The sequence below is a fragment of the Theobroma umbraticum genome, unplaced genomic scaffold (genome assembly GCF_002168275.2).
Source record: "Theobroma umbraticum cultivar Fairchild unplaced genomic scaffold, ASM216827v3 scaffold_30.0, whole genome shotgun sequence".
NCBI classification, from domain to species: Eukaryota; Viridiplantae; Streptophyta; class Magnoliopsida; order Malvales; family Malvaceae; genus Theobroma; species Theobroma umbraticum.
The window spans coordinates 9,409,089-9,426,969 of record NW_018397254.1 but is presented as its reverse complement, the minus strand read 5'-3'; the positions used below and the strand labels follow the sequence as shown (position 1 = coordinate 9,426,969).

General features: G+C 33.1%; 2 protein-coding genes across 3 annotated transcripts; one reads left to right on the top strand and one right to left on the bottom strand.

Moving 5' to 3' along the window:
- Window positions 1-6,486: 6,486 nt before the first annotated feature.
- LOC110421993 (Polymerase/histidinol phosphatase-like protein) lies at window positions 6,487-10,404 on the top strand. 2 transcript variants are annotated; one of them, XM_021435744.2, is made up of 5 exons: window positions 6,487-7,071; window positions 8,348-8,472; window positions 8,732-9,046; window positions 9,157-9,326; window positions 9,677-10,404. In XM_021435744.2, the coding sequence occupies exons 1-5, from the start codon at window positions 6,736-6,738 to the stop codon at window positions 10,090-10,092; spliced, it is 1,362 nt and encodes a 453-aa protein (XP_021291419.1). In that variant the 5' UTR covers window positions 6,487-6,735; the 3' UTR covers window positions 10,093-10,404. The 2 variants fall into 2 exon arrangements, with proteins under 2 accessions (XP_021291419.1, XP_021291426.1); XM_021435751.1 differs by having other exon boundaries at window positions 6,495-7,071; window positions 8,735-9,046.
- Window positions 10,405-11,026: 622 nt separating this feature from the next.
- LOC110422004 (uncharacterized) lies at window positions 11,027-17,695 on the bottom strand. Its single transcript, XM_089783191.1, has 13 exons — window positions 17,340-17,695; window positions 16,821-16,894; window positions 16,406-16,489; window positions 16,200-16,280; window positions 14,665-14,745; window positions 13,599-13,691; window positions 13,221-13,400; window positions 13,030-13,097; window positions 12,825-12,876; window positions 12,442-12,495; window positions 12,251-12,343; window positions 11,513-11,579; window positions 11,027-11,254 (listed from the first exon to the last, which is right to left on the bottom strand). The coding sequence occupies exons 1-13, from the start codon at window positions 17,479-17,481 to the stop codon at window positions 11,163-11,165; spliced, it is 1,161 nt and encodes a 386-aa protein (XP_089639317.1). The 5' UTR covers window positions 17,482-17,695; the 3' UTR covers window positions 11,027-11,162.
- Window positions 17,696-17,881: the final 186 nt, after the last annotated feature.

Here is a 17,881-nt window from a genome sequence, read left to right as displayed (position 1 = left end):
TCCTTCCATCTATGTAAGTCTATAAATAAAGGTATTATAGTTAATGATATACACACTTAAAAAGAAATAAAAATAAAAAATCTTTTTATCTTTTTACTACTTCTCTTTAATTTTTTTAAAATTTTATTTTATAACACGCTATCAACATGCAATTCTAATTTTTAAGTTTTGATATCGCTCAGTTTTCATCATCATCTCAAAGTTAAAAGGCTATATTCTTCTAGGTAATTTTTCTTTCAAATTCAAGTGTCATTTTATTACTTTACTCATATTTTCAATCTATGATTAGTCAATTCCTTATTTTAAATTTTATTATCAATTGATTTTTATCTGTACTTATCGATAACAATATTTTATTTGTTATCTATTAATAGTTTTCACCATATCAAAATCTTACAGAAACTTGAATTTGTGGCTATCAATATTACTAGAAAAAATTATTTATCTTGAATTCTAGATACTGAAATTCATTTAAATGCTATGAGCCTTGGAAACACAATAAAAATGGTAAATGAAGCATCCAATCAGGATAAGGCAAAAGTAATAATTTTCCATGAAGACTTAAAAATTAAGTATTTTACAGTAAAAGATTCTATTTATCTTTGGGAAAGCCTAAAAGATAGATATAATTACCAGAAAACAGTAGTTCTTCCAAAAACTTGTTATAGTTTGATGCATTTACAATTGCAAGGATTTATATCCGCAAGTGAGTATATCTTAGAAATATTTAGAATTAGTTCACAATTAAAATTATGTGGAGAAAATGTTACTAATGAGGATATGTTAAAAAATATATTTTTTACTTTTTACACCTCAAACGTACTCCTACAATAACAATACCATGAGAGAGGCTTTAAAAAATATTTTGAACTAATTTCATGTCTTTTCATGGCTGAGCAAAATAACAAGTCACCTATGGAAAAATCATGAATCTCGTCTAACTGGTTTTACCTCATTTCTTAAGGTGAATGTAACATCACTTTATAATTATGGCCATGGCCAAGGTCATGGATGTGGACATGGAAGAAATTGTCATAATTTTTACAACCGTAGGTGTCCTAATAATCACTATTCTAATAACAAGAATACATTTAACCACTAAAAGTGAGTGAATAGTGGAAGAGATACAAGAAAATGATAAAAATAGATAGAATAAATACAGAAAATATCTGTTATTGATATGACATGAAAGGTCATTAGTCATGTACTTATCATACGTCAGAATATCTTATTGAACTTTATCAAGCATCATTAAAAAATAAAAAAAAATATCGAACAAATTTTGTTGAAAAAGATGTTAACTATGGCTAAGTTAATGTGACATATTTAGATGTTGCTGATTTTTTTGTCTACTTTAAAGGATGAATTGATCATCTGATTGATGATTCTATGATTGTTGATGGTAATGAAACTGTCCAAGAATGAAGTTTATTAATCAATTTGTTAATGTGTTTTAATATTACTTTATTAGGAAAATATATTTCTTTATGTTCTCGTTACATGTAAATGATATATTAATGTATTAAATTTTATATATAATGTTATTTTTTGTTAATTTGTAAATTTCTTATTATATATCTTGTTTTATTGAAGAAATATGGATATTCCTTTTGTTAATGTCAATACAATATCTAGTAGTATAAGAATAATTGAAGGCTCCAGAAGAGCTAATATTTCATTCACTAGAGGAACAAGAGTATAATCAAGGAAGCATTATTTTTTACTAAGTTTCAAAGAAATTTGTTAAGTTTTAAAGATATTCGTCTGAATGAAAATCTTATTGAAACAACAAATGAAAGAGATATTGAATATCTCCCCATTACATCTATCATCTCGGGTAAGAAGTGAATATTGAAAAAATTACTCGCTCTGTTTTTAGGATTGTACTACACAAATATTAGAATGATTGAAACTCATGCTATCGTAAACTAAAAGTTTACTAATAATTTTAATGCTTAGCATGATAAGTTATACTATCCTGGATCAATAATAATGTGAAAAATTATTAAAACTTCATGTGATCTTCTATTGAAAAATTAGAAAATGAATTCTTATGTGCTACTTACTTTTAAGACAAATTAATTATAAGATCATCACTAGTTAAAAGTTGAGGCTGAATCTTTTACATTTTTAGAACGTATTCAGGGTGATATATGTGGATTCATACATCTATCATTTGGACCATTTAAATATTTTATGTTTTTAATTGATGTATTGACAATATGGTTATATGTGTGCTTATTATCAACTCACAATTTTGCGTTTACAAGATTACTTGCACAAATTATTATCCTGCGAGCATATTTTCCTAATTATGCAATCAAGACAATTTGTTTTGACAATATTAGTGAATTTACATATCAAGTCTTTAATGAATATTACATGTGAGTTGAAATAATAGTTGAACATTCCATTGCTTATGTTCATACACAAAATGGTCTAACAGAATCATTTATTAAATACCTCAAATTGATTGCAAGACAATTAGTTATGAAATATAAACTCCCCATTTTTGCTTGGGGACATACTTTTTTGCATGTACCAACACTTATAAGTATCAGGCCAACAAATTATTATAAATTCTCCTCTATACAATTAGTTTATAGTCAAGAACCAAATATTTTCTATATAAGAATATTTAGGCGTGCGTTATATGTTTGCTCCACCACAATGTGCAAAGATGGTTCCCCATGGATGCTAAGAATATATGTTAGATATGAATCTCTATGTATAATTAAATATCTAGAACCATCAACATGAGATTTATTCACTGTAAGTTTTGCCCATTATCATTTTAATGAAATAATTTTCCCAACATTAGGGGGAAAAATAAACAATTAGAAAATTTTTTTTGGAATAAATTATCATTATCTTGCTTTAATCCTCACATAAACTAATATAACTTGAAGTTCAAAAAATAGTTTATTTATAACATATAGCAAATCAATTGCTAGACACATTTACTAACTTAAAGACAATAATTAAATTTTATATACTAACTGAAAATGCTCCAATTAGAGTTGATATCCCTGAAAGACAACTTGTTATTTCTAATTAGTCTAAAGCATGCCATAAACATGGAAGATCAATCGATTCTAAAGATAAAAATCCTTAAAAACGAAAAGAAGTAAATATTCAAGATGGTAAAAAAAAAATCCAGAAGAAACCGCTGAAATAATTCAAGAAGAAATTTAGACACTTGAACTCAATAAAAATGAAGAGATTTTAATAAATTATGTCATGATAGGAAAAGATGAAACTGATATAAAATAAACCTCGACGATATTTTGCATATAATGTAGCGCTCAACACCAAGAATGAAAATGAAGATCTTGAACCAACATTTATTGAAAAATGTAAAAATAGAAATGATTAGCCAGTGTGAAAAAACGTAATCAAAGTATAATTAAATTTACTTGCTAAATGTGAAGTTTCTGGACTTATAGTCTATACACTAAACAATGTAAAACTAGTGAGATATAAATGGGTATTTGTGTGAAAATAAAATGAAAAAAATAAAATTGTGGGATACAAAACACAGCTTGACATACAAGGTTTTACTCAACGGCCTAGTATTGATTATGACGAGACATATTCTCTTGTGGAAAATATAATTACATTTAATATTTAATTAGTTTGATAATGCAAGAGAAACTTAAAATGCATCTAATGGATGTCATTACAACCTATTTATATGGCTCATTTAATAACGATATCTATATGAAAATCTCTAAAGAATTAAAATTGCTTGAAGCACACAATTTGAATTTTTAAAAAATTTATTCAATTAGATTAAATAAATTTTTGTATGAATTAAAACAATTCAGATGCATGTGGTATAATTGTCTTAGTGAATATTTGTTAAAAAAAAGGCTATAATAATGATCCTATATGCCCATATATTTTTATAAAAGGATTCGGATCTGAATTTGTCATAATCGCTGTTTATGTTGATTGCTTAAATATTATTGAAACTTTTGAAAAGTTACTAAAACTGTAAATTACTTAAAGCAAGAATTTGAAATGAAAAATCTTGGAAAGATAAAATTTTATTTAGGTCTTCAATGAGCACTTGACAAATGAGATTTTTGTCCATCAATCAAATTATATAGCAAAAGTGGTAAAACAATTTTGTATGGACAAAACACATCTATTGAATTCACCGAAGGTTGTAATATCATTTGATGTGAAAAAGGATCATTTTTGACTTCGAGATAATGATTAAAAACTTATTGGTCTTGAAGTACTATATCTTAGTGCAATGAAACACTAAAATATCTTGCTACCAATACATGACTTGATATATCTTTTACCGTAAATTTTTTAACAAGATATAATTTAGCTCCAATTCAAAGACATTGGCATAAAATTAAACATATACTTCAATATTTTCGAGAGACTATGGATATAAGTTTATATTACTCAAATATATTCAAATATGATTTAATTAGTTATGCAAATGCAGGATATTTATTTGATCCACATAAAATTTGATCTCAGACATGTTATTTATTCACATATGGAGAAACAACTATTTCACGACATTTTGTAAATCAAACTATAGTTGCTACTTCTTCTAATCATGTAGAAATTTTAGCAATTCATGAGGCAAAGCTCGATGTCAAATAAGTTTCTTATTCACATATAGAAGTACAACTATTCCATGACGTTCTGTAAAACAAACTATAGTTGTTACTTATCTAATCATGTAGAAATTTTAGTAATTCATGAGACAAGTCATGAATGTGTTTGGTTAAGATCCATCATTCAACATATTCGAGGGTCGTGGGATTTATCAATCAAAAGGAAAAATCCAATAACGTTATATGAGTACAATACTACTTGTGTATCTCTATTGAATGAAGGATACATTAAAGGTGATAGGACAAAATATATTTCATCAAATTTCTTCTTCACTCATGATCTCTAAGAAAATGGTGATATTAATGGTTAACAGATTTGTTTAAGTGATAATTTAGCAAATTTGTTCACCAAAGCCCTTTCTACTATAACATTTGAAAAGTGGGTATAAAAAATGGGATGCTTCTTTTTAAACATCTCAAATAATGTAGTCATCGGGGAAAGTTAGATACGCATTGTACTCTTTTTCCCTTTACCAAGGTTTTTTTCATTGGGTTTTTCTTAGTAAGGTTTTTAATGAGTCATTATTTCAAAGCATATCTTTAAAAAGGATTATGTACTCTCTTTTTTTTCCACTAAGATTTTTTTCCTATAAGGTTTTTTCTAATAAGATTTTAATGAGATATATTCTTAATATAATGAACATTTAAGGAGAAGTGTTATGAATATATGTGAATATCCATTACATTTCATCATATCTAATATATCTACTCAAATCCAATGTATCTTTTTATATTCAATGTACATATTTATACAACTATATCCCTATCTTTTGGATCCATTCAACATATGTACATTCCAATCTACTAAGTTCATTTTCTCTATTTGTGAAAATTCATTCCTCCTCCATCTATGTAAATCTATATAGTTGATGGTATATGCATTTGAAAATCTTCTTACCTTCTTATTACTTATCTATAGTATTTTTCTTTTAAAATTATATTTTACAACATTTAGAGTCTTGCCAAAGGAATTTTTTTTAACAATTCATCTAAAGAAGTGATATCACTCAATTTATGATATTAAATTTAAAAAGTAATTTTTATTTTATAAATTTTAAATTTAAAATCTCTAAGTTAAAATTACAAATTCATAAATTTTTTTTCTTAAAATTTTCATTATCACAATAAGGCCTAAAGTTTAGGTTAGAAACTTAAAAGGATAATCTTACAATACAATAAACCAAATTAATCTCATAGATCGAATTTCTGGATGTCCTATGGATAATTAAGGTTATTTTTAATATTTAATGTGAAGCTCAAAATTTAAATTTAACAATTGGAACAACTAATATTCTACTATAATTTGTACGGTAGGCATGACAAAGTAAAATTGAAAAAACAAAATTTCTCTAGGATTTTAATGCCTCGACTAGAGTCCATGTGATGCAGGTAGTACATGACCCACAGCCAGGCTTAGCACTTTTATTTTTATAAAAGAAGAAATATAATTAATTAAATTGAGCTTCTCGGTATTGGTTAAATTAAAATTCTTTCAAGGTGGGGCTGGATTATTCCAAATTATTTTTTGTCTTTTAATTAATATAGAGAATAAAATAAAATAAATCCACACAATCCGGAAATCTTTCACTAGAAGAGCATAGATTTACATTGTAGCTCTTAGAAATTACTAATATGAATTAGAGTAATTATTATAACAATAATAAAGTGGGAAGAAATGGGTCGGGGGGAAGAAGATGGAAGAGGGTCGGAAAAACAAAGGTACATCTTTCGGACCAAAAGGAAAGACCGGACACCTGTGACCTACAACATCGAGTTGTGACACAAAAGAAAGAAGGGGTAGTGCCCAGTAATAGGCAGGTTAGGCCCCCTATGGCTCTGGCCCTGGCGTCCTGCCTCTGCTTCTGCCTTTGTCTACGCCCTTTACGTGTCCAATCAGTCTCTCTTCAAAACTTCCATCTGTCTAATCTACTATCTATCCTAAAATAATAGAGAATAGTACCTTTCTTTTTGCAGTCATTATTTTTTCTTTCTTTTAGTATTACTACTGTTCTCCCTCTCTCTCTCTCTGTCTCTCTCTCCCCCCCCCTTTTCTCTCTCTGGGGTCAAAAGAGAAACAAAGAATTCATCATCCATGGTTGGGCTTGGCGATAACAATTCCAGTTGCAATAATAACAACAAAGCAAAAGACAAGAAGAGGAAGAAGAAGAAGAAGCGTGGGGGTAGCAAACGGAAGATGACCGCTGAGCAAACTCTGGCTTTCAAGTCGGTGACTGATTGGGTTTATTTGGATTGCCAGAATTCTTCTTCCACAGCGGCCTTATCTTCGTGGGTGGTGGATGATTTTGGGGTGCAGAAGAGTCTGGGAAGAGGCATGGAGAAAGTGGTGTTTGAATTGCATTCCCATTCTAAACATAGTGATGGGTTCTTGTCCCCTTCTAAGCTCGTTGAGAGGGCTCATGGCAATGGGGTGAGTCAAGATTCTTTCCCTATTTATATTAAAACGGTATCAGATATGGGTTTTGCTTTTTGTTTCTGAATATTCTCTGTTGTTGGAGTTTTTGACTAAATGCTTTATCCAAATTTTTTTGATTGAATAGCTGAAATATAAGTCGTACTTTTTGTGGATTTATTGCGTTTACTGTTATAAAGGTGTATTGTCTTTCTTGAACATTTGATGGTAATGTTTTTGCTTTTTGTATGTAAATTTCACTATGTATTCTGCTACATGTTTTGTTTTTTATTGGTTTAACTCATTCTTTGACTCCTATAGGCTCTGGATACCAAGGCTATGGCTATGTCTTCTTCTTCTACCATTGAGTGAACATTTAAAGAATTGTACTTCTTGTGTCTGTCTCTCATGTTCAATTTTCTAATTTATTTTTCCTAGTGCTGTTCCTTTTCCTTGCTTGCAAATTTAATGTTACTGTGTATTAGCTAGTACTTGTGAAATCTATGGTGGTCCATATCTATGCATTTTTGTGGTTACTAGTTGAAAAAAAGGGTAAAAGTAAATAAGTTTTGATGGGGAATTCCAGCAAGAAGTATCTATTCAAAATTTGTCACATCAGCATTTGAAAGGAAGGTGTTGTGGTTATGGATGTCGGAGCTTGGGTATAATTTAGCCAACAAAATCCGCCCGTGAACTAAATAGATTCTAGGTAGCACATAAATGGCCAAAGCTACTCAGCAGAGGACAGAAACTAGTGGTTTTTTTAACTGTTCACTCTATATGTTTCCGTTTTTCTTTATCCCTTCCCCTCTACCCTCCCTTTTTTTTGTAAACACAAACACTCACTGAGGAAACAGGAAAAAGGTTTCTGGATTGAAATATGACAGGTTTTTGAGAATTGTCTGATGGTGTTGTGAGCCATTTTTTGAATATTGAAATGTTTTCACATACTTCTCTTTTGTTTTAAGTGAGTTTCGTTTTGACTGACCTTCAACTGAGACTACGGGGCAGCTAAATTGAGCTTGAATTCCCAAATGCATGTAAAGTTTGAGGAATAACAAAATTCAAAATAGGAAATGAGTTTCAATTTAAGGAGCAGACTAGTATTGTAGGAGGCATTCATGGATCCTTTATGTGGAGATATCTATTAGAAATGTGTTCTTTACTGCCAATTTAATCTTCACGTTTTGTTTCTTTCAACTTTTTCATTGAATAAATTGGCAGCCCTTGCATATAGGTTCTTTAATACATTGTAAGTAATTGGAATTTAATTAGTACATTGTGTTTGGAGCAGGTGAAAGTTCTTGCTCTGACAGATCATGATACAATGTCTGGGATCCCTGAGGCCATAGAAACAGCTCGCAAATTTGGTATCAAGATAATCCCTGGTGTTGAGATCAGCACAATATTCTCACCGAGGTTTTTGTTCAATTAATACAACCAACATTAGTTAATTCAGTTTTTCTTTGGATATTTTTAATAGTTATTTGCATGAGCCAGGACTGTCTCCTGGTACTTTCAGACGATTTATCGTCCGGCTTCAGGGGCTAAATTTGTCAAAATCCTAGATTTTAGTGAGGTGTGGCCAAAGTTAGTCCTTTCTGAAAGAAGCAGACTGTCCAGTTGCTTTTTGTTCTCTGTACGTCTACCTCTTATGTTTCATTTCTTGATTCAAAAGCAGAAACTCTGAAATGGAGGAACCAGTGCACATCCTTGCATATTACAGCAGCTGTGGCCCAACAAGGTACGAGGCGCTGGAAACGTTCTTGGCTAACATAAGGGATGGACGTTATCTCCGCGCAAAGGACATGGTTTTGAAACTCAATAAACTCAAGCTACCTCTTAAGTGGGAGCATGTTACTAAGATTACAGGCAAGGGAGTGGCTCCTGGGAGACTGCATGTAGCTCGAGCTATGGTTGAAGCAGGTTATGTAGAGAATCTAAAACAAGCTTTCGCCAGATATTTATATGATGGTGGACCTGCGTATTCCACGTAATCATCTCTTCTTATTTGTATCTTTTCCCCCTTGATTATGCTCAATGCATATTTCTTAATTTTTTTAAGAAAGGATTTATGAGAATTTTTGTTTGGTCCTGGGTTAGGGGAAGCGAGCCTCTTGCAGAAGAAGCAGTGCAGTTTATATGTGAAACAGGGGGTTTAGCGGTGCTGGCTCATCCCTGGGCACTAAAGAATCCTATTCCCATCATAAGAAGGTTAAAAGATGCTGGACTTCATGGAATGGAGGTTTACAGAAGTGATGGAAGATTGGCAGGTGTTATATTTGCTGTGTTAATATCCTTGTCTCTCACACACATGCTTTTACACATCCACCTGGCAATCCATGCACTTAGAGAAAAACAATTCAATCATGCTCACAGAAATGCTCAATTATTTCCTTATGATTGCAAAATCTGATTCTACACTTGGATGTAGCATTTTCTTATTTTCTCTTGTTATGTTATATTTCATTTATTATTATTATTATTATTGTTTTATGTTGAGCTTGGCTTTTACACAAAGATGAATTATTTAAGACTAGTTGCTACACCTATCCACTATTCTCATGTTTCTGCCTATTTTCTTTGCCTGCCACTAAAGCTTTTTCTGTCATTTAATCAACAGCGTACAGTGACTTGGCAGATACTTATGACCTTTTGAAGCTTGGAGGAGCAGATTATCATGGGAGAGGTGGGCATGGTGAGTCTGAACTAGGAAGCGTGAACCTTCCAGTGTTGGTTTTGCATGACTTTCTTAAGGTAGCTCGACCTATCTGGTGTGGTGCCATTAAGGACATTTTAGAGACTTATGCAGAGGAACCTTCTGATTCAAATCTAGCCAGGATTGCAAGATTTGGGAGGATGGGCAGTTTGAGGGGACGTTCTCCCTTGAGTTGTGGCCAGGACTTTATTGATCGCTGTTTATCATCATGGTTGACTACAGAAGAAAGGCAGAATGCTGAGTTTGAGGCTATTAGATTGAAGCTTTCCCATATTTCAATCAATCTGGGTGGAGTACAAACTCCTATACAGAGTAAATGATAGTTGATTGAAAAAGATTACAGCATTTGCTTCTTGGAATGATGCTGAGAACACTGAGTAGCAGATTCTTATCCTTTTGAATAGTTTGGAAAAGACTGGGATTTAAAAGTAGTCATGTTCTGTGTTAGCTGCTGGGATCTTGATTCAACTGAGTCTTTTTAATTTTTTTTGGCCCTTTTTAATTTTCTTGCCAGCATGAAAAAATTTGTGTATCAATGTACTAGCTACTCGCTTTATTCTCCTATCTGTCCTTTCTGGAAGCTGATATAATTCTTGGTTTGTAAAAGTTAAAATGGAGTATTCCTTTTGCTACCTGGAATTCATCTAGATAAGCTTGGTGTTCAGAACATCCTCCAAGAGTCATCCGTCCTGTGTTATATTTGTGCATCGAAGATTTCCCATTGCCTAGCTCAATCAAAAGGAGAAGATAGCATAGGTCGTTCATTTCTGACGTTTATCGATCGCCCTGCCCTCAAACCACATTTTCCAGGGAGCAAAAGCATTTATCCAATTGGATCCAAGGTTGGCTAATTGATATGAAGGGGCTGCGGTCTGTTGATGGACCAGGGCTTTTTCTGCTTTTTGGTGTGTTCATCAACAAAGTAGTCCCACCAAATCCCAGTCACTACACATTCCCACGGTTTTAGAGGAGTTAAGACTTCTCTGCCAAGATTCTAAAAGCATTTTCTGTCAATCAGAATCAAAAGGGAAAATCAATTACGAAGTTCTTAGATTCTCCTAAAGTGTAGTTTTAAGTTTTAACCCTCCGGTAGAATGACTCGAACGTTCATCAAACTTTCAATAAAAAATCAACGCTCATTAAATTACAAGTGTTCATCCCATTTTTCTTTCTTTTCACAGTGAAAGTAGGAAGTAGAAATTCAGTGGCCGGAGATGGAGTTAGAAAGAAGTAAAAAAAATCTGACAACTGCAGAAATGATCGGAGGACCAATTTGTCACATAATCTTTGGCATGAAGCAGCGTGGATCCCTGTGAAAGCAATGATCCAAATACTGTTGTGCTGGAAGCCAAGGCAGCATCCTGGAACACTAGGCAGAAATGAAGAAAAATCATCTGAATTTGCCAATATCCATCTTCTTCTTCATCCTTCTTTGACCATGATATACGAATGAGTCAATTATCCCCGCAACTGTAAAGATACCTAAACAAGCAAGTACCACAATCTGTCACTTAAAACTAACCATGACCATCTGGTAAAGCTTGCCAATGCATTAGTAAATCAAAAAGGAAAATAAAAACTATCTCTAACTTTATTCAAGTCAAACCAGGAAGAAAATGACTAGAACTAGCTTCAGTCATAACTTATAGTATATTATTTGGCCACAGAAACACTTATAGTACAAGGTTTGGAGTAATCCATCACACAGGAGAAGATAGAGGGAGTTTGTAATGATAGTACCTCCAATTACTGCACATATGTTGGTGATAAAGTGCAAAAATGAAATATGTTCCTCTTTAAAAGTGACCTGCACAGGGCAAAATGAAAAGTAACGTTATACAGTTTCTTTCTTTTGGTTACATAGGGATTTGTTAATGTCTTGGCAATTCAACAATAGATTCGGCTTCTCCCCATTACTTTGCAGTACACCTTTATCATCATTCAAATGCATAGGCTCCACAATTTATGGCTTGATTCTACACATGTGAATGGTGACGATGGATGTATAGAAAAGTAATTGATGAGCCAAAACTTTCTACGATGGCCACCTTGAAGCATTAGCAGGCAAAGCATATGGGGCTTTCTGATGCATGCAAAGTATCATGTTTACTTCAAGTTTTCTGCTTTGGAATCAGGAGATAAGGGTCAAAGGCAGGTTGAGGAAAAGAAAGAAAAGAAGATTTGAGTTCCTAAGAGAATGTCCAAATTCAAAGACTGATCCCCTCAGAATAATCTATAGATACAATACATTTCTATTTTTTCACAAACAACAATTCAAGTATAACAAATTATTAGCAATGACAGAAATAAAAACAACTTGTAACAAACCAAACATCCAGCAGGGAGAGGAAATGCAAAGCAATATTGGGAACAAGAAAAGGGTTCTACTGAGAGCAGAAGTACCTATATTATCATGAAACTACACCCCAAAAAAAAAAAATCTCATTAGATTGGAAGGTGTACATAAAAGGAACCTACCTTTATTGGAGAAAAGTCATAGATGAAAAAAACTCCAGGATGAGAGTTAAGAGAAATGAACTCCAAATTCTTGAAATGCTGCGTCACAGAATACTGTGCAATAGGAATGCTGGCATGTATCAGAACATGATCCAATAAATATGATAAACAAAGTGATTTTTAATCTCAACGTGTTAACAGTCAAGCAGTACCTGATTAGAGTGAACAGTGCGGCCACTGATGTCAGTATAAATTGTGGGGACCACCTGCAAAATTAACCAAGATATCTGTTCACAAGTCCACACATAGGCACTCAAGCACAACTAAAAACAATGACTGTATGCTGTGCACTTGGAGAGAGAGTGAGAGGTCCACATAATCCGCTGAATTATTTGTTCTTTTTCATAGAAAAAAAAAGAGAGCAATTATAATATGTTATAGGTAGAGTGTGCAATTATTATGTGCATCAAAAGTAGTTCCCTCAATCCACCAGAATGGGCATGAAAATGAAAGCTAAAGTCACAAGATAACATTGATCTGTCACTTAGAAAAGCTAAAGAACAAGGAACATTGATAGATAGTTTACAATACCAACCTTGATGAAATACTGGTACATACCATTTGAGGTTTCATGTATCCACTGTGCCCTGAAACAGCAATATGGAACCACCATTAAAATTTTCAGTACTTGGATTCTTTTTCATTTTCAGTTTGAAAAGAAAGAAGATGATGCCAGAAAGACTATAGAAGAGTCTTTAAGAAGTGTGAGTAGCCATGATGAAAGAGGAAATACGAATTACCCATCAAGAGGATTTACCACACCAGGGAAGTATTCACCAAAAGCTAACCGATTAATTCTGTGACTTATCTGTATCGTACACCAAAAATACCAAACATCATTACCATTTGAAATTCATATAAAGCACATATCTATATTAACATAAAACATTTTCATCACAAAAGAGAACTTAAATACAAATATAAGCCTCACATTATAACTATCCTTCTGGAAAGCTAGCAAGTCACTGAGAAAAATATTTGTCTGATGAAAGCTTTTCCCTGGTGCAAAATGAAAATTTCCAGCAACCTTATTAACTTCAAGAGATCCATGAATGTTGCATCCTTCACCATCCTCATCTTTCACCCTTTGGATAAAGCCTTCTCTTTTACACTGGAAAACCAAAAAAAAAAAAATGAAAAAAGCACAGACATAATATAAAGCCAGAAAGTAGGATTTGTTTTCCCAAGCTAGGGAGCAAGGGATGAAAATTTTACAGAATATACAGATCCCATTAAATCTTAGCACATGCAGCATATAATTATCCAGCAGTGCCAAGAAAACACTTGGAAAAAGAACTTGCAAAGAAACCTGGTCAATCAAGTCCACATTAGTCATTGCCCACCCTTTTCGCCGATATGCCTCACGAACCTCTTCACACGAGTTACAACAGTCATCATCTGACTGCACCATACAGAGGGACCTCTCATTAGTGGCATACAAATACAATCAAATAATTAGCTAAGATGTTACATATAGGATATGTATTCCAATTAAGTTTGTATACCATCCTTGACATCATCAAATCATACTAATTTCAGCAGTCAATTCCAGAAAAAATTTCAAACTGGTTCAGTACTGTCTTTATCAATTTTGTAGAGCACTAATATGTCTTCAAGCATCATGCTTCCTTAAGGTATAGGCAATCAATCTATTACAGCACTTTTAATTGCAATTCAAATTTTCTTGGAAGATTTAGCCACTCTGTACCATCAACATTTTAAATTGCAATGCATGGATGGCAAGCTAACAATTGAGAACCAAGATCTGACAACCTCAGAATTAAATAATGTACTCCAGATCATTTGGACCGTCCACCACCAAGTTAGCCATTAATCATTACTTCCATCCTACACATGAGCAATTCCGACCTGAGAACTGTCTTTGCTCTTAGCCACTTGCATATCACTGCATAGCAGATTAACTCAGGAGGCATTTAAGCACTCAAAGGGCTAAAAAAAGGCGTATATCCAAATTACACTTTTCCTTACTATAGTTTGTTGTATTCACCCAGTTCTTAACAAAACACTAGCTTTTTCTCAGAAAGAGTCAAGGTTATACTTGATGTAGAATGTTGTAGTTCTCCAAGATTTTTAATTTGCATACAATACCAAAGAGTGATGCATAAGTTTTTGTAGCCGAGAAAAATTTAGAGCGGTAACTAGACACTATCACAATGAACTATACCAAGCCTGATAATCACATGCACATATTTCCTGGTTTTAAAGCAATAATTGTTACTTGAATGTTTCAGGAAAATTTTCCCAGCCATTTACTAGTTCATATCCTTATTATCACCTAATAGATATTATTCAACATGCCTCAAATATCAAATTAAAAACATAGTGACATAAGGGGTTCCAAATATCAAACATACCTGTTCTGCACCAAAACATGACCCACAATATGTCTCATTGTGTTCAAGCCTGCCACCATGCCTCTGCAGAGGTTTCTCAATCTAGGAAAAAAAGAAGTAAATTAAGCCAAAAAACACTAAATAGGGGTAACAGCATAAGCAAGTAAAAAGAAGCATGATGAAGACTATTTAATGAAGTCATGATACCATCCATCAAATGCCAATATGTCAAGGATTTCAGGTAAAAGGGGGCTGCGACATCTCAATAATCAGAGAATACTGCAATCAGACATCTCTACCAGGTTGATGCAAAAGTGTACCCATGACAAGTTCTAACTCCAGTTATTACCAATTAAACACTCAACTATGGTTATGGAGCCTTAACACAAAGCTATCTTCCCTAACTTGTTAAACAGATTAATCCACAGAATTAGTCTGGAAACCTTATCTTTATTTCTTGCAGTGTTTACTTTTACATTTCATCAAATTTACAAACTTTCAGGAAGCTTTAAGAAAACCAAAAGCTCTAAACACCATCTTCTCAACTGGAAACTATGAACCATTACTTTTAAAATTTCCACTCACCACCGAAAATGCTGTTGGTAGATCTTCTCTAAAACTGCCCTCTAGAAGAGATAAATTGGATTCTAAAACTTATTAAACAATATCCATTGATGATCCTGTAAACAGATCCTATCTTATCACAAGTAGAAACATAATACAACTAAAATAGAGGCAGCAGTGAACTTTTTTCCCCTTTTGCATCGCAACATATCTACTCAAGTTGAATATCACTGAGGATTAACAGATGCCTTTTCATGGGGGAATATAGGTGCTAATCAACACGAATCATACTTTCATGAGGAAAAAATATGAAATGAGCTGAAAATGCAATCAAAAGGAGACAGAAAAAGTAACAAATATCATATAGTATCATGAATGAAATGGTGGCCAATTATTGTACTTTCCTTAAGTAAGACTTAATCAACTCAGAAAGAGCTTGCATGGGCAATAGGAAGACTATAAATTTTAGATTTCTTTGAAATCTCCAACTTTCTTAAAAGCTATATAGCCTATAGGTGCAATATGTTTGGCAAGAACCAATTATGTTTGGCCTGCAGAAGAATTTCATATCATTTGCATCACATGGCTTAGCTATAATTTTATTAGGAAGCATGGCATCATTCTTTCACCTCCAACCTAAGATCTTTCTTATCCTCCTTAATGACTGATTAATAATTTAGGGATACTTTCTTAATCATTCTGGCCAATTTTTCCATACCCTTCTCACAATCATTCCCAAATGCATAAAAAATTAAATTGACCCTACCATCTTGACTTTCTTCTAAATACTCTATAAATTTCAATTGTTCTTATCCAGCATAATGCCGATAACGTAACATGTCCTTCTAAATTACATATGTCATTTCTGTTGAGTGCATGGTTTATATAGTCCTCATTAACAGCAGTTTACAAAAGCAAAAGTACCTTTCAAAAGCAGGATGTCCAAAAAATTCAAATGAACAAGAAGAGCTAGAGAATTATCTTTCAACTACCTTTGGTGCTCCAATACCATCCTGCCTGGATTCTATCACACCGCCATAAGCATTGATTCTTTTCTTAATTATATCATGTTTCTGCACATAAAATTGCAAGTTTACAAATGCAATCAGACACAGAGGTGAAAAGCGGATTGAAAGTAATAAAAAAAAATCAAAACAATAAGCAATGTTCATCCGAGCATCTGCTGCATTGCACATACTATGTCAAGATGTTGTTCTCCACTGATATCCATAGCATCAAGACTGAGTAGCGTACATGGAACAGCAGGAAAAGTGACATCAAACTGCATGTCCAAACAGAACTGGGGTGTCAACAAATAAAGCATGAATGATTACTAATAAGGTAAAGCAACATCAACGACAACAGCAACATCAACGACAACAACCATATAAGATTATATTTTTAACATAAAAGGCTCTAACACTTGCTGAAAGCTTGAGCTTGAATATCACACATCAGTACAATAACAAGCAGAAAGTTACTTTAAAAATATTTACCAAACATGATCACAGTGCAACCTTGAAATACCGCATAGCACTAATTTTTACAGGAGTGAATTTAGAACATGAGCCTTGGTAATTCCTTTAAAATTAAGTAGCAAGAGAGATGATTACATTTATGCGTAGGGCTTCTCCTCTTGAAGTATCGACCAATAGCTTTGTCTCAGTAACAGTATGCAGGTATAATCCTGTTAAAAAATCCCCAAAATAATAATAAGAACCATGATTCAAGAATTAAATATCACCCTGTTTCAACAAGTTAAATTATTCTAAAAGCGAAAAACATATAGTACAAATTTTATAATAGCCTATGTTGCTTAACTTCCAGTCAGCTGCTTACAACATTAACTACTTTCATCCAATTTAGGTTCTCCTGTAAGTAGAAGATGAAATATAAAAACCAAAACAACGTACTTACTAAGATATCTGTATCTACAGTATTGCAACAATTATGTCACTAAATTAGAAGGACGTGATCACCCAATACTCCGGTCAACCTCTACCTTAAAGATCTTACCTTTCAAGCGGATTATGTATTGCGTTCATAAAATTTAAAAACCCAATTTTCTAAAATTAAGATATATACAAAAATCCGCAGAAACAAACAGAAAAGGAGGTCGAGAGAAGACTTACTAAATTCGGAGAAGAAGAGGAAGACTATGGCAAGAGAGGAGACGAGGGTAATAATGCCACCGGAGAGTGTGCGGCTGTAGAAATCCTCATTGACTTTTGGGTACGCATCCAAATTCCGTAGCTTGCTAAAGACGTTCTCCATGGCCACCCCACCCCTTCACAGGCGAGAAACAAAAGAAAAAGGCAGCAACTTCTCAAACCCTCTATTGGGAAAAAAAACTTGCGTGAATTTTCTTTGTCTGTGTTTTTACGAAGAAAATGGACGCAGTCGGGAAAGGCAGATTTATTAAAGACGGCGCTTACGAGGAGAAAGGAGACAGAGAGAAGGAAAGCCGGAGAATGAGGGGAAGACCCCAGGTGAAAGGCAACTTCTTGGCCACCGTCAATTTACATAAATGGACATGATGATCCACGCATCAAGTGGGTCAAGGTCAGACTTGGTGTCTTAAAACGTCAAACTCTTCAACGCCAGATTCACATTTGTTTCTCGGTCTTTATTTTCTTCCGTGGATTATCCTTTTTTTCTCTTTGTGTGGAGAATA

What these genes read in the sequence shown, in the direction of transcription:
- LOC110421993 (XM_021435744.2), top strand. Translation starts at nt 6,736, where the DNA reads ATGGTTGGGCTTGGCGATAACAATTCCAGTTGCAATAATAACAACAAA. An exon ending in GGTGGACCTGCGTATTCCAC is followed by an intron (nt 9,047 to 9,156) that starts GTAATCATCTCT and finishes GTCCTGGGTTAG; the next exon opens with GGGAAGCGAGCCTCTTGCAG. An exon ending in AAGTGATGGAAGATTGGCAG is followed by an intron (nt 9,327 to 9,676) that starts GTGTTATATTTG and finishes TTTAATCAACAG; the next exon opens with CGTACAGTGACTTGGCAGAT.
- LOC110422004 (XM_089783191.1), bottom strand. Translation starts at nt 17,481, where the DNA reads ATGGAGAACGTCTTTAGCAAGCTACGGAATTTGGATGCGTACCCAAAA. An exon ending in ATGGTATTGGAGCACCAAAG is followed by an intron (nt 14,746 to 16,199) that starts GTAGTTGAAAGA and finishes TTTTTTTCCTAG; the next exon opens with ATTGAGAAACCTCTGCAGAG. An exon ending in CATATGTGCAGTAATTGGAG is followed by an intron (nt 11,255 to 11,512) that starts GTACTATCATTA and finishes TTGCTTGTTTAG; the next exon opens with GTATCTTTACAGTTGCGGGG.